The 15,539-nt window shown below is 45.9% G+C and overlaps 2 protein-coding genes across 2 annotated transcripts; one reads left to right on the top strand and one right to left on the bottom strand.

Moving 5' to 3' along the window:
• Window positions 1-6,086: 6,086 nt before the first annotated feature.
• On the top strand, window positions 6,087-8,566 carry LOC123154003 (probable receptor-like serine/threonine-protein kinase At5g57670). Its single transcript, XM_044572827.1, has 5 exons — window positions 6,087-6,719; window positions 6,827-6,990; window positions 7,075-7,290; window positions 7,412-7,573; window positions 7,667-8,566. The coding sequence occupies exons 1-5, from the start codon at window positions 6,251-6,253 to the stop codon at window positions 7,838-7,840; spliced, it is 1,185 nt and encodes a 394-aa protein (XP_044428762.1). The 5' UTR covers window positions 6,087-6,250; the 3' UTR covers window positions 7,841-8,566.
• Window positions 8,567-10,811: 2,245 nt separating this feature from the next.
• Window positions 10,812-15,274, bottom strand: LOC123154004 (replication protein A 32 kDa subunit C). The gene is made up of 10 exons (XM_044572828.1): window positions 15,031-15,274; window positions 14,798-14,935; window positions 14,605-14,702; window positions 14,463-14,504; window positions 14,288-14,365; window positions 13,055-13,133; window positions 12,641-12,961; window positions 12,304-12,386; window positions 11,252-11,320; window positions 10,812-11,171 (listed from the first exon to the last, which is right to left on the bottom strand). The coding sequence occupies exons 1-10, from the start codon at window positions 15,136-15,138 to the stop codon at window positions 11,087-11,089; spliced, it is 1,101 nt and encodes a 366-aa protein (XP_044428763.1). The 5' UTR covers window positions 15,139-15,274; the 3' UTR covers window positions 10,812-11,086.
• Between the last annotated feature and the right edge of the window lie 265 nt (window positions 15,275-15,539).

Raw genomic sequence — 15,539 nt, 5'->3', positions numbered from 1 at the left:
AGATTGGTTTACCTTCCAATTTTAATACCAAACAAAACAACCTCCCAAGCATCGAAACTAGAGATTTGCCCATCTATACTAGAAGTTGTTTCGTCAATATCATGGTGTGTTTATCTTTTCAATGAAAGTTGATATGTGGAGGTTTAAACTAGCAGCCAACTTTCCTTGACGTGTTCATCTACCGTACATTGTAATGGTCACTATGTCGGGCAGTTAGGATGCATGATCTTTATCTTTGTCATTGCCGAAACTAGAACCTTTGGCGGTGTGATTGCTTCAAAAAACAATGAAACAATTAGTGACCATTGCTAGCCATCCTTGCAATTTCAAGTTTTACCAAACCACATTAGGATTGGTGAAATATCCGGGTTTTTTTGCAAGTGCTTAAACTCTGGAATTCTCTGTCTAAGATCCACCTAAATCCTAAGGACAATGATGTTTTGACATGAAAGTAGGAATCCAAGGATGTCTTATCGACAAAGTCAGTTTACACATCATATTTTAACACTTCGATCATTAACCCCGCAACAAAGGTGATCTAGTTGTCTTGGGCTCCACTTGGATACAAAAAAATCTATGGTTGGTCACTCATGAGAGGATTTAGACAGCTGGTCACCTGCTAAACATGGTCTTCCCATAACGAGCGATGTGTTTTATATGGCACACCCGGGAAAACATTTGTCACTTGTTCATGGAGTATTGTGCGGTGATCAACATAACTAGCATCGAGAATATAGGTCGTCTTGTTTGTACAAATGAGAGATGGCAAAATTTGAAGGGTAGGGAAAAATAAAACTATAATTACATCCTTGAATCCCGCTTCCTTTTAGTAGAGCAACTTTGGCTATTGAACTAGCCATGCCAAAGAGGAATTGACCAAAGCGCCATACCTCTCTTATATCTATTATGACATTTCTGGTGAGGAGCCTTGAACAAGAAAAGCTGATTCGGGTCTCCTTCTTTGTTAAAAAAGGTTACAAGAGCAAATGTTTTTAGAAACAAATCTGGTCGGGTGAGAGCCCTGACGAAAAGAAGGCAGATAAGAGAGGGCTCAGATTGTCACTATTTATCTAAGTGATCCAAACATTCCATCAAATGGTTGTATACTCGTTCGATCGGTTGCTAGGGATTGGCCCAATTGCTGGTAATGTATTTACTTCTTGTTTTGCACGTAGCTGGGTCCAATCAATCTTCAGTCGTACATGTAGTTACATTGTAGGGTGTAGTATGTAGCATGTTAGCCATTTACCACATCATCACATGATTTTGTAATGTTTTCACCCAACATTATTTAATGACAAACCTATTGTCACTTAAGGGGAACTCATAACATATAAATAAGAAAAATAAGTGCTTCACCAACCATCACCTATGTGAATATTAATCACCCTCCCCCCATTATATAGGCCCCTTTGTTTTGACGGGAATAGATAACATCGTGCAATTGTTTCACTTTCTTTTAACTTGTTTTGCAAAACTAGGTTAGTCCATCAAGTACGCGTCACACATGTAAAAATAGATGATACATGAGAAAGGCCAAAGAGTCTTATGGGTCGACCAATGGGAATAGGAGGCGTTAGTAATCGGGTTGTGGCAATTAGTTTCAGAAACCATCGAGGTTCAACATTGGCGACCTTGTCTTACATCTCATTCAAGACAAGACATACCACAAACTCAAGTCGTCGTGGGAGGGTCCGTTCATCATCGACGAATTGTTGCACAACAAAGCACCTTGGAACATCCAGCTGCGTCGTTGAGCTGAATCCTTGGAACATCCAACTGCTATGTTCCTTTTGCACCTGACCTTTTTTAGTTCATTTCTATTCATGTTTAGTTCGATCAGACATTATATGAGTTGAATAAAGATGGTTTGCACAATGTGGATGTCACACTGTACTGTGGTCTGTAAGTTTAATGCTAAGAATTGCAGTCTAGGTTAGTACCTGACATTTTCACAAACCAAAATTTGAGGGAATGGTGAACTGGCTATCGTCAGGAGCATGCGTGTACAAATAAAATAGTCTCTCCCCTCGCAAAAATAAAAGATAAAACGGTCTCTCATACATAAATATGGCACCAGATGAAGTGTGTGCCCCGTTGTGCATGGCTACATTCAAGCAATGTGTATGCGATGTATACGATTTTAGATGGTGAGTTCCTTTGCATCGGTGATGATGGTTGAGTTGGTCTAACTTTTTTTCAACCAAGTGCATATAACACCTCTCCTCTGAATAGAGGGAACTGCGCGAACCAATCTGTGGTTAGATGGTTAGGAGAATAGTGATATCCTCAGCCCAAGAGTTCAAGTCTTAGACTTGACATTGGTGCTCGCATTATTTCGACTACGATGCGGCTCACTCTCTTGGAGGTGCTCATAAGAGTAGGATGTGTGTGTGTGTGCGTTCATAGGAGTAAGTGTATGCTTGTGTATGTAGCGACTTCGATTGTACCGTGTTAAAAAAAAGAATAAAAAGGACTGCAACAATCAAACAAACTAGGAATAACCAATGACCACCGAACAACCAACTTAGGGCAAACCCTGTTCCGCCTGTGGCACGCACCCACACGTTGTTTTCAAAATTAATTTATGACATAAGTTTTAAAAATCATGGTATATATTATATATTTTCAACATGTTTTAAAAATTGAATATTTTTTATATTTAAAAATTATATAAATTTGAATTTTTAAAAATTGTGAGTAATTTTACATGAAATAGTATAAAAAAATTGGCTTGGCCAGCCCATAGCTACTTGCTGGCGGGCTAGCTACTGTGTTGTACCCGATCCATACGAGAAAAATTAGAAGAGCACAACCACCAAAAGGACGAGGCTGTGCAGTTCCTGTTGAAACATAGCCGAATTCTCTTCAAAAATATGCCCAGCCACACAAACTGATCCTAAGAATCACTAGCTAGCTTGCAGTGTATACTGCACCACTAATCCATCATAAAAATAATTTCCTAATCTTACATGAGGGTGTTAGAAAAGGGAAAAATATTACAACTTGCATCGTTAGCTAGTGACTCCATCTATTAATTTCTTGCAAGTTGTGAGGTTTATCTACAGTGTATAGTACCATAGACATGCAAGTGTATGCATGTGTGCATGTTCTTTGTCCTTTTTTCCTCTTCTTTTTCAGCAGCTGCTGATGAGTCAAATTTGATTATGACCAGTGTCATTGTACTCGCTCATCCATGTGTACATACAGACTGCTCTCTATCTTCCAATATACTATATCCTACTGGTAATTTGTACGTGCTTTGCACGTTAGACTATTATGTGTGATCATAGTACTTAATCATTTTAAAGTAAAAGTAAATATTCTACAGTATGTTGTAATGAAATTATAATGTAATTTTCAATAATATATTTGTGTTTTGTGGTAGGAACTCATGGATTTTTTTACTGTTCGTATCAAATCACGGTAGCACAACAAATTTCTATATGAAGAATGCATCAGAAAAAACATATACTTTTATTTTAAAAGTAATATAATATTGATGTGTTTGTTAAATATTTTGGTTTCTTCAAATTCAAACTTGAAATACATATAAAATTAGTGTGATGTTATAATTTTCACCTTTCCAAACCTTCAAGTCAGCATTTTCTTATTAATTCTATTTCATCTTTGTGTTCTCCAGCGCACAACATTATAAATAACTTAACACCCATTAGGAAAAAGAAAAGAAAATCCAAATCTAAATTTTCTACTTGTTGTTTGCATATTTCTCAACGTACAACAATATTACTACTCCCTCCGTCCGGAAATACTTGTCATCAAAATGGATAAACGGAGATGTATATAGACGTATTTAATTTGTAGATACATCCGTTTTTATCCATTTTGATGACAAGTATTTTTGGACGGAAGGAATAATTCTTTGAGAAAAATAAAATATGCTTCCGTGCATGCATTCCACTGTACTCATGTGAGGAGCAAATTTCTACTACAGTCGACAGTAATATAGGCTGCCAGCCTCTACATACACACTTGTTTAGATGTTTCTAGTCTACACTGGAGTATGTCCTTATCTAACAGAGCCAGTTCACTACAATAAAGCTAGGTCCTCAGTCCTCACGTGAAAGTTCTCCACCAAGCTGAGTCTGGTCAGATGCCAAGTGCGGTTAACTCTAGAAAGATCTACCCAATCTCGTTTTGGCGCGCGAATGTATGAAGCGAATCCAACGAACCATGACCGTTGGATCACTTGGGGCCAACATTGATAAATGGCAGCGATTCACCCGGTGGAAGAGATCAACGGCTAACAAATGCTTCTGCATCACTGTGGGTGGCTTATCCAAGTTTGAAAATTTGTGTACTATAGTAGTAGAGAAACGCACACCCACCATTCATCAACCCCCGCTGCGGTCAGTCCGCTGCCATCCAGCAGGCCCACTTGCCAGGCAAAAAGAGTATGCACGTACCAGTCAGCTGAGTGAAACTCATTGCCGGCAAATCCATGCACCAGCACGAGGACCCACACGCCAGTGGCCGTGAAGCCCTGAGCCTTGGCCTGGCTAGCCACGCATAAATATGAAGGAAATTTTGACTTTGGAGTTAAGCACTACAGCAGGTTGGATTGCAAGAGGTCGTCCCTCTCACTGACTCAACCCTGATCACTTGGTGCCATATGGCATTAAGCGTGATGCATGAGGACATGAGAAAAAAAAAAGAATTCCATGGTCTCGTGGAGCATATGAAGAGAAAGGAACGAAAGGCTTTTCGACGATATGGTCAACCGAATGTACCTTATATTTTGATCAGATATAAGCTGATGCTAACTTATGGGCGATGGCTAGCTTGGGTTGTTTGACCCATGTAACCCCTCTTTCTATAATTGGAGTTATTATCAGCCGCTGTAGTTTTTTTTTTTACTTTTGGCTTGACCGCTTGAGTGAGCTGTCGCACGTTTCAGTAGCCTATATGTTGTATTAGCCTCTTTATAGTTGTTGTTGGTCCCTCTTTTCAAGTTTTTTCCAAAGAGTTTTGTGGTTCCGCAAGGTCGTTCTAAACTGTATTGTAAATGTTCTGAACCGGATTACATTGTATATTTTTTTTTCCTTTTTCAGGCAAGGGGTACATGTCCACCACTTACCTTGGTCTTGTAACTGTTTGCATCTTGTTTCATTTTCTCCGCCTTAATATATGGGCAGCAAAACCTGCCAGTTCCTCAATATTTGCACTATAGTTTTTTCCGCTTAGTAATACGGCATGTGCACTTTTCTCCTACATGATTCAAAAAATATACCACACACACAAAAAAAAATTCAAGTCTTTCAAGCGAACGGTTGACGCTGGCCCATTTAAACCATGGGCCCAGGCACCGTCAGTCCTGCCTCGAGCAAGATGGGCCGGCCCAGGCACGCATGCGGCTCAGGGCAACGAAGTCCAGCCACACACCAAAAAATTGCCTAAAAAAACTGCCTTAGAAGTTAAAACTCGAAAAAAAGACATGCAGACGCGCGCCAACCTTTTCTTGGTTGCGACGGCGCAGCAGCACGTACGGGCGATCGACAAGGACGCACTTTGACAAAGGGATGCAGCTAGCACAAGCGCTCAACATCAACCGCGTCGTTTTCCACTCCATCTTTTGGCCGAGGCTGGATGCCCATTTGTCGCCGGCCTCAACGCGGACGTCGCGGCGGTAAGACGAGCTGGCGGCTCGTACCGTGCGTGCGTTTGCGCACTGGAGCCGGTGGCGAAACGGCAGCTACCGCGGCGGCAGTCACAGAGAGAGGAAGCAGAAAGCAGAGTCCCTTCCCTTCCCCTGCTGCGGACGCAACGCTTCCTTCCCTTCTCCCTAAGCAACTGCCTGCCTTGCCCTCCCGTTCCGTTTCACCCGCCCGCCTAGGCCTGGGTAGACTCGTTCCACAGCCACGCTCAGGTGTCACTGCTGCTGCCGCCGCTGCTGGTGGTGTGGCTGGGCTGCCTGCAACGGCGCGGTGCATGGAGGGTCGCGTCCACCGGTCCACGTACGGTACGGGCGCGGGCCGGAGCGGGACCCAAACGCCCCACGGCCCCGCCCGGTCGCGATCTTGTGCCCACGACGCGCGCGGCGTTACGTAGCACTCTGACGCATCAATGCCCGATCCCTAGCCACTTCCTACACCACTTCGCCTCCCTCCACTTCCTTCCGATCCCTCTTCACCCGAGACCAGAGCTCGCCCTCGTCGATCGCCCGCGCGCCGCTCAGCCAAGAAGCCGCACGACGGCGTTGGCGCATTGCCCCGGAGAGGCCCGCCGACCGATGAAGCCGCTGTACCTGCGTGGCAGCGGCAGCTTCAAGAGGCTGCTGCTCTCCCTCTCGCCGCACCGCGCGAAGCGCGTCCACGCGCCCCCCGACGTAGAGCACGCCAGCGCGCAGACGGAGGCAGCGTCGCCGCCGCCGCCGGAGCGGAGGCCCGAGTGGGAGTGCTTCTCGTACGAGGAGGTCCGGCGCGCCACGGGCGGCTTCCGCGCGGCCAACCTGGTGGGCCGGGGCGGGTCGTCGGAGGTGTACCGCGGCGAGCTGGCGGACGGGCGGGCCGTGGCGGTGAAGCGGCTCCTGGGCGCGTCCGCCTGCGAGCGCCGGGAGCGGGACTTCCTGGCGGAGCTCGGCACCGTCGGCCACGCCCGGCACCCCAACGTGTGCCCGCTCCTGGGATGCTGCGTCGACCGCGACCTCTACCTCGTCTTCGCCTTCTCCGCCCGCGGCTCCGTCTCCGCCAACCTCCACGGTACGTCACGCCCGTAACGGACGCCGCACGCACCACGGCCATTAATGCCAACAATGTTTCTTGAATGAACCGTGGGTCGATTGATTGATGAATGAATGCATGCTCAGGCGGCGAGGAGGGGGCGCCGGCGATGGGGTGGGAGGCGCGGTACGGCGTGGCGGTGGGCACGGCGAGGGGGCTGGAGTACCTGCACAAGGGCTGCCGGCGGCGGATCATCCACCGGGACATCAAGGCCTCCAACGTGCTGCTCACCGACGACTTCCAGCCCCAGGTCAGTCACTCAGCCGCGGCATCTCCATCGTCGATCGATCGATCCTCCGCTCTGCTCCGGCAGCCCTGACGCATGTAACAACAGATCTCCGACTTCGGGCTGGCCAAGTGGCTGCCGACGGAGTGGACGCACCGGGCGATCGCGCCGATCGAGGGCACCTTCGGGTGCCTGGCGCCCGAGTACTACACGCGCGGCATCGTGGACGAGAAGACGGACGTGTTCGCCTTCGGCGTCTTCCTGCTGGAGCTCATGGCCGGCCGCAAGCCGGTGGACGGCACCCACAGGAGCCTCCTCGGCTGGGTGGGCACCCAACCGACCGACCAAACATTTTTGGCCCTAGGCCGTTGTACCAGCCTCCGTTCCACGGCAGCGCACGTTCGTTAATTAATTAATTAATCTTGTCCAAACAATGCGAGTGCAGGCGAGGCCCCTGCTGAGCGAGGGCAAGACGGAGGCGCTGCTGGACCCGAGGATCCTCGCCGGCGGCAATGGCGGCTACGACGCCGAGCAGGCCCGGCGGCTGGTGTTCGTGGCGTCGCTGTGCGTCCGCGCGTCGGCGACGTGGAGGCCGTCCATGACAGAGGTAAGCTTAATTTGCGGGTAAAAGCAACGTTGACAAGTTGAAAATGTATGCGACGAACAATCTGATCGTGGTGGCATGCATTGCAACGAACAGGTCCTGGACCTGCTGGAGGGCGCGGAGATCACGGAGGAGCGGTGGGCGATGCCGGAGCCGGCGGCCGGGGACGACGAGGGGGAGGAAATGTGGGGCTTCGACGACCTCGACGACGACGAGGAGGAATCCGGCACGCCGTCCCCTTTGTCAACGTCCTCGGCCTCGAGCGCTTAGCACGGGCTAAGATTGCGTGAGGCGACCGTGATGCTTGCTGAGAATTTTGCTCCTTCCCACCTGCCCCGTTCGTTGTCGAGGTTGTGAATACAAAGGTTATCTGTGAGAGGCAAGTAAAAACCACCCCCGTATGCTGACCACGACACGGACGGGAAAGATGGTGGTGCTCGCGTGCAATGCGTAATGCAAAGCAGACCGAGGGTTTTGTCGGGCATGGTTCAGGGAAAGAGACCGACCGACCGACCTGCCTGCCCTACCAAGAGTGGTACCTGGCTGCTCCGGTTGGGTTGGGTTGGGTACTTGGATTCCAGTTGTATGGACGCATGCAGTTGGTTCGTTGTTGCCAGGTGTGCGTGCCGCTTTCAGTATACTCTACTCTGGTAGCGCATTCGTGGCCACGACACGCGGTGCAGCGCCGTGGCATGGCGGTTCGGGACAGGTTGAGCTGTGCCCCTGCCCTGGCTCCTTGCACACCTCTTGGACGGACCCCGGAATGGAGCGGCATGCTCCTCATAAAAGGCGAGGGGAACAGGGACCGGTCGATCATGTGGCCGTGAGTGTGGGCAAGTGCAGCAGGTGTTCTCTTCTCTCCTCGGGCAGCTTCCCATGCAAGGTGTTCGTCTTCTGCGACAACTTGCTTATCAGTAACATGTATCGACGCGAGGTTGGTTGACAAGCAACCTCTTCCTTCTCTTTCTTTTATTAAAAACTGAAAGCAACCTGTGCTGAAAAGGGGAGTACTAAAGTGGGATACAGTCGCGTTGGCCTGTAGCTGCACGCACTGTCACCGGATCATTGGTGCGTGCGTGCGTGCTCCTCACTCCTAAATACTGGCCAGGTGGTATAATAGTAGGGTTTATTCAGGAATAGTAGTGGCGTCCACCCAAACCGGACGGCACCTTTCGGTCGGTGCGGTGCTTGGTTTTGGTGCTCCGCCAGAACCATTCTGGACTGAGCTCTGAACTCTCGTCTGACAGAATACTAAGGTTTCTTTCTACACCTGTTGCCACTGACCGAGGGAGGGATTTGCTCACGAAAAGAATCTCAAGGGGAACACACACAAAAAAATGTCGCCAAAACCCCACCTCTCATTGGCCTTTGATTAGGTGACCCAAGGCCAATCATAGCAAGGACGAGCAGCTACATGGCCAATCCTGATCCAGGCGTGCGGAGTCCGACCTAATCTGACTACACACCTGCTCGCTTCTCTCCGGGAAGGATTCAGCGGGGCGTGTTCAGTAGAGCAGAGTCAAACCTACCGTGGGCACTGGGCAGTGGGCTAATGTAAGGCTGGCCCGTGCGCGCAGGTAGCGATCTGGAGACGCACGGCGCGAGAAAACAGCAACCGTTTTTCTTCTAATCTAATTAATCACCAGAAACACGAAAAACGTTCACTGGCAAACACTGCATTGACACGATCAATCCGCCCATCTCTTTCTTGACACGATCTTACGAAGAAGAAAGATTAGTTTGCGGGAATCATCACATCATGCAAAGCGTATGATCGATGTTCACGGCCGCACCAACTAAATGCGTGACAAGAACTGACGATGGTTGATGGCTGCGGACAGGCCACCAGCAAAAATGCCTGACGAGAACGAAAGAATGCGACATATGCTTTGCGTAAATGTAGATGAAATTGCTGGGCAATTTAGCGTTTCGTGCCAAGGAAAATACTTTTCATTTACCTAATTTTGCGTGCCGACATCTCATAATGAAATGAGCTAACAGATGATCAAATGCGCAACTCTTTATTTTTGATGTATCGTTCCATTCTCCTGAAGTGCAAGTAGTTTGACAATGCCAGATTCCAGAAAGGTAGACACTGACTGCAAGGACCACACGTTGATAATGCAGGCCATTAAGGCGAATTTATAGATGTTCCCGGCGTGAATTAAAATAGGGATCCCATTAAAATATAGACCAGTATTGTCTTTGTCTATCATCACCAAAAATCCAGATAAGCATGCCCAGTTAGTTGCTGGTCCTATATTTATTAATTCAGCAAATATGTGACAAACGAGAGTAATGCATAAAATACAACTCACTGAATTTAAGATTAAAACCTGCCATGTTCTATTTTTCGCCTACTTAATGGGGTTTAGCATGTCGAGCAAGAAGGCATGTACAGCTGCACATCAACATCTGACGAGAAAATGGAGGAAACGATTTGCCTTTGATAATAAAACAGGAAAGAAATGACAGGAGAACAAGACCTTATGGACCCAACAAACATCAAAACATAGCAGAGCATGAAGCACAGAATACCTAACCCAGGTAATTGACTTGTTCCATCTATACTCTATATTCAATCTATGAAGAAATATTATAGGTGACCTCCAGAAAAAGTATACTACAGATGGGTTAAGATAACACGTAGAGGGTTCGGACACTAATCCATGCACTAGCAAACTGGTGTTAGTTGGATAGGAGGATTAAGAATTATTGACACACTAGCTTTTGGATAGCACGTGTACGCCTACGATCAGCAGACACCATCTGAGAAATGCACATCGGGTAGGCAAACTGAAGGAGCTCTTGTACACAATTATTGGTCAAAGCAGATAAGACTTCTTTTGGGAAGAAAAACCTAAAAGAAACGATAAGCTAAACTAGAAGACAATGCATCGAACTCAGGACCCTAACCAGTAAAACCAATAGTGGTTGACCTGACAAATTGGTGTGTTAATTGTCAGACCGAACCCCTATTTTTAGTCCCTGTTGTTTCTTATCTCCATGGTGCAATGAATCGGACAAGACAGAATAGTACATTTGAGGAGCAAGTTCAACTGCAAACTACCAGGCAAAAGTTTATGGGATCGAACAGAAGTGTACTCATATATAATCTATGCTCATGGAAACAGCAGAGGCTAAAGAAGAGGTAAACAGAAGGATAAAATCAGTTGGAAACAGCAGAGGCTAAAGAAGAGGTAAACAGAAGGATAAGATCAGTCACATAAGCAGGAAAAACTAGAAAAGTGTTGTAACATAACATAACGCAAGCACACAAGCATGAACATACTGCATAGTATATCCCAGTAAAACAGCAACGTACTAACGTGAGTATTTAGCAATATAAGGGGTGGTACTGGTATCACCTACTCGACTGTCAAATGGAAGACTGAGTCAAACCACTGAACGTTTGCAACAGTGCACTTACATCGTGTTCCAAGTAGATCATTAGTAGTAACTATAGCCAAACTGATCTCACATTCACTAGATTAGTTCTGAAGATTACTGTGTTGGTCAACCATTACACACAGACTTGACATGATAGTCATCAATGGTCCAACAGACGAACCCTGTATCAGCAAGTAAGTTGATAACCTCCCTGTACAGCAAAATTGTAAACAGGTCAAACTCAGATCATGCAAGCAGCAATTGGAAAAAACAAAAAGTTAGAGGTAGTACATGATGTTTGTTTTTGGCGCTCCAGTTCTTCTAGCCACTTCATCAACATGTACGCCATTTTCAAGGGGTCTGCGGGAAGCAACAGTCAGTACATATCTCCTAAATAAACTTTCTTCAATTCAATACTGATCTGGATCAGCCTGGTTGTTGAAGCAGCTTCAGGTCTATTATTAGAAAAGAGCTCCTGATTTTTAGGCAAGACATCAGATGCATACTACATTGCGGTAAGGATGCCCAATGCTGCAATGTGTAAGTGGAACTCATTGCCATGAAAAGTTACACGGGGATCCATTAAGTGTCAGAATGCCTCAAACAACAAAACCACTGAAGTATCCAGCCACAGCTCAACCTGTCACTTGAATTATTTATTGAAACACTTCAAACAAAGGGATCATGCAATCGGTAGACCCATTGTGCGTCTCGATAACCTGGCTACAATTTTCTTTAAGGAGCGCAATACTCCCTCCGTCCCAAAATAAGTGTCTTGAGCTTAGTATAAATTTGTACTAGAGCTAGTACAAAGTTGAGACACTTATTTTGGGATCGGAGGGAGTACATAGTAATAATGAACGTTAAAAAAATGATTTGCTTGTACAGAAAACTAGGAGTAGTAAGCACTCTTGTTTTTCTATGCATGATTAGGAGTTTCGAACCATTCCATGATATATTTGTGTTATCAATACCGTTAGTCTACTGTAGCACAACTTGGCACCGCTTTAACAGACCAATCAAGTTTTCTTTACTCAAGCAGAAGCAGCACAACTTGGACTTAAAAGGCAATGGAAAAAATATAACAAGCCTTTTTACTCTTTCTGATCATTCCCCGTTACCATGAAAAGGTCAATTCTAGACACCAGACCTACAAATATACAAAATAAACTGACAATGTGACAAAGGAAAGGCTGGAACCAGCTTATAACCTTTGGTCAGGATTAGAATTTGGAAAATGTGAACATACGTACACCTAACTAAGCAAACCATTACAACAGAAGCTAAGAGTTCCATAATGATATGCAACCTTTTACCACTTCTGGCAGAGAAACTAAACTTACAGGATATCAGGTGCTTGCAGAACTTCCAAAACCATTCTTTGCAGATCATACTGTTGTCCACCAGTGCCTGAGTAAGCTGCAAACTACGCAAGAAAATATCTCACAGTCAGTTAAGAGGCTTACAGACAAGGCAAGTTAGGGATATAAGCTGGTACATAAAACAGAAGGCGCTAAAGAAAGAGGCTACAGAAGAGACCAGATAATTGGCTATCTCAAGTATATAATCGGCAGCTCACGATAATAAAATTAATATCAAATATACCAACAAAAGTATAGACAAGTACGCTTTCCCATTACCAAGGAATTCATGAAACTGAATTGTCATAAAATTCCGTACTTGGTTTATTTGAGGTCGAGGAGCAAGCTGAACTTGATGGTCTCTCACTCCGCCGGAGAAAGGACCATGAGTAGATGTATTAGTTTGAACTCTGGGAGGAGGAAATTGTCCATGATTTACTTGAGGAGTAAAATGAACTTGATGTTCTCTCGCACCACCAGTAAAAGGCCCATAAGTAGACGCATTTGTTCGAACTGCAGGTGGGAGTTGCCGTTGGTTTACTTGAGGAGTAAAATGGACTTGCTGTTCTCTCATTCCACCAGAATAAGGCACATGAGTATAAGCGTTTGTTTGAACTGCTGGAGGGAGTTGCCCTTGCATCTTTAAAACGGAAACAGAATGATCATTAATGGTGTCTCTCATACCAAATTAATACTAGAACACTGACTGAAATATAATATTTGCTTTCTGTACCTTCGTCTGAGTATTTTCCATGTGCACGTGCATGCATTCGATGAAATGCAGCACCACTTCATTGAAATTGGTAACTGGGCTGGAAATATAAGAAGGTTAATAGAATTAGAGTTAGAATAAAGTAAGAAGTGTTAGTAAACAATAACCGGTGGAAACATAAGATCTCCCAGAACAGAAAATTAACAAGATATAATTTCCTCAGATATTCATAAACAAAAATTACAATCATGAGCTGTCCACAGAACAGTTACTTCATGGGGTTTTAACCATGGAAAGTGGAAATATAGGACAGACAGCAAAGCAGGTATCAAGTATCGACTAGTTCAGTTTCCAGCTTGTGTGATATGTCCAGTAGTTCAGATTGCAGTACACTTCACATTTTATAAAAGGAATATCTCAGAGGGAGAAGACGCAGAAGAACCACTGGATACATAATCAGAACAACATTACTGACAGTATGCATCATTCAGTAACCATAACATAACATGACTGGTGAACCTTAGTATTGAGATTCACTTTCCATGGACATGTTAGCCAAAGCACAGCTGAAATTACGAAATAGAGAACCAAAGGTAAAATTAGTGTTATCTTCCACAAACAACGGTAACTTAACAATGATACTTTCAAACAAAGTCATCCATGAAGTTATGTACAAGAGACCTAGTTAGAACAAACTGACACAGAGATAACTATTCTGAGAATTGAAAATCTTCAATCAAGATTTTAAAAGAGAGCAACATGTGCACTAATACATAGATAAGTAAAGCACAGGATGTAAACCTTTATCCTCGGTATCTCACACATTTCCCCTCAAAGGATGTTTAATTGGCACAGCACTCACAATAACCATAAATACATTACAAACAAGACATTGTTCCATTCAAATGCTATAGTCACAAAACCTCTGCAAGAACTGCATTTAAGTATATCATCCACAGATAAACTTTGAAACAGTCAATATCTTAGAACAAAACAAAACTTGGTGTGGAGGTGGACAAATAATGAAGACAACAAGAGCACAATTTTGAACAACCAAACAAAGGTTAAGTTCCAGTGAATCGCACTGTGAAAACAACCCAGCTGCAGATTTTAATTTTAATACTTTGCAAACCAGATCAGTAACAGTCAGATGGCTCAGATAAGAAAACTGAAGCAACCAAAAGCTTTTCTAGTACAACAAATAGATGAGTACCAGCACAGCACATCAACACTAAAGGAATCCAGCTCCCTTACCGGATAGATCGAGCAAATCCATGCTTCTGAGCTTGAAACCCCATGATGTTCACATGAACCCTGACGTACACTCCATGCCTTCATAAACACAAGCCGGACAAACATACTAGGATATCAGAACACTTCCAACAAGCTAAAATTGAACACATATCAGAGCGTATCACACATCACATACTGGATGAAAGCCGCTTCTCGAGCATCTGTCTCGTCATTGATCCTACAATACCAGAAAATCGTCAACCACACCGCACCACATCAGCAGTACCGAATCTAGTTGAAAGTTGAAACATGAAGGGGTGAAAGAAATCGCAACTCACCACCGCACGAGATTGATCTTCCCGGTGCCGTCGTCGAGCGTGAACGACACGTCGGTCTCCCTGCTCGACATGCTCACAACCCTCCCCAAAACCCTAACCTGCGCGCACGAGTTTGGGGGTTTCCAGACGAACACAAAATTAGGCGAAGCCAAGCAGATATGAAGTGCGTTCTGAGGGCGCGAAGGGGAATCACGTTGCTGGTCTCGACGCCGTCGATGGAGAAGACGGGGTCGCCACCGCCACCGCCGTGGTTCGCCGCGGCGGCGGCGAGGGAGCGGGAGATGTGGAGGACGGTGGCGGGGACGCAGCCGGAGTAGCGGGAGTTGCGCGCCTGCGTAGGACACGCGGATGGACGGAGTTAGCGCTAGGGGGAGGCGGAGACGGCGCGCGGAAGGGCTAGTACCACGAGAGGGTCGCGGGACGAACCTTGGAGGGGGAAGGGGTGGCCGCACCGGCGGCGGAGTAGTCGGGCGCCCCCGCGCGCTGCGACGGCATCAGCGCCGTGCCGGAGAAGTAGGACGCGGCGGCGGCCATGGATGGACGATGGCGCCGCGTCGGCGTGGGTTGGGGGACGGCTTCGGAGGAGGAACGGGAAATGGATCGAGGCGGTTGTTTGAGCGGGAAGAATAAAAAATTGGGAACACCGCTCGTGGTGAGGTGGAGCGGTAGAAATGAGGTCGTGGCAAGATTTTAGGGCCAAAATCACTCTTATGACCTTATATAGACCATGTTTGGTTTCAAATAAGTCATCAACTTATAAGTCGAAAAATATAAAAAATGACTTATTTTGTCAAACAGACCCAACTTTTAAGTCACCCTAACTTATAAGTCATAACTCGCTCCACCCCAACTTAAAATTTACAAGTCACCCCCTTTTACGTGGGTCCCGTCACCTTTACATTAAAAAACAAGGTGGAAAGGTGTGGTCAGGTGAC

This window comes from Triticum aestivum, chromosome 7A (assembly GCF_018294505.1).
Source record: "Triticum aestivum cultivar Chinese Spring chromosome 7A, IWGSC CS RefSeq v2.1, whole genome shotgun sequence".
NCBI classification, from domain to species: Eukaryota; Viridiplantae; Streptophyta; class Magnoliopsida; order Poales; family Poaceae; genus Triticum; species Triticum aestivum.
Note: the sequence above shows the minus strand (reverse complement) of the source record. Positions and strands in the feature narration are given on the sequence as shown.

Coding starts and splice junctions, on each gene's coding strand:
- LOC123154003 (XM_044572827.1), top strand. CDS start 6,251: ATGAAGCCGCTGTACCTGCGTGGCAGCGGCAGCTTCAAGAGGCTGCTG. Junction 6,991..7,074: donor CCGACGACTTCCAGCCCCAG/GTCAGTCACTCA, acceptor ATGTAACAACAG/ATCTCCGACTTCGGGCTGGC. Junction 7,574..7,666: donor GGAGGCCGTCCATGACAGAG/GTAAGCTTAATT, acceptor TGCAACGAACAG/GTCCTGGACCTGCTGGAGGG.
- LOC123154004 (XM_044572828.1), bottom strand. CDS start 15,138: ATGGCCGCCGCCGCGTCCTACTTCTCCGGCACGGCGCTGATGCCGTCG. Junction 14,505..14,604: donor AAGATCAATCTCGTGCGGTG/GTGAGTTGCGAT, acceptor CTGGTATTGTAG/GATCAATGACGAGACAGATG. Junction 11,321..12,303: donor CTGCAAGCACCTGATATCCT/GTAAGTTTAGTT, acceptor TGCTTCCCGCAG/ACCCCTTGAAAATGGCGTAC.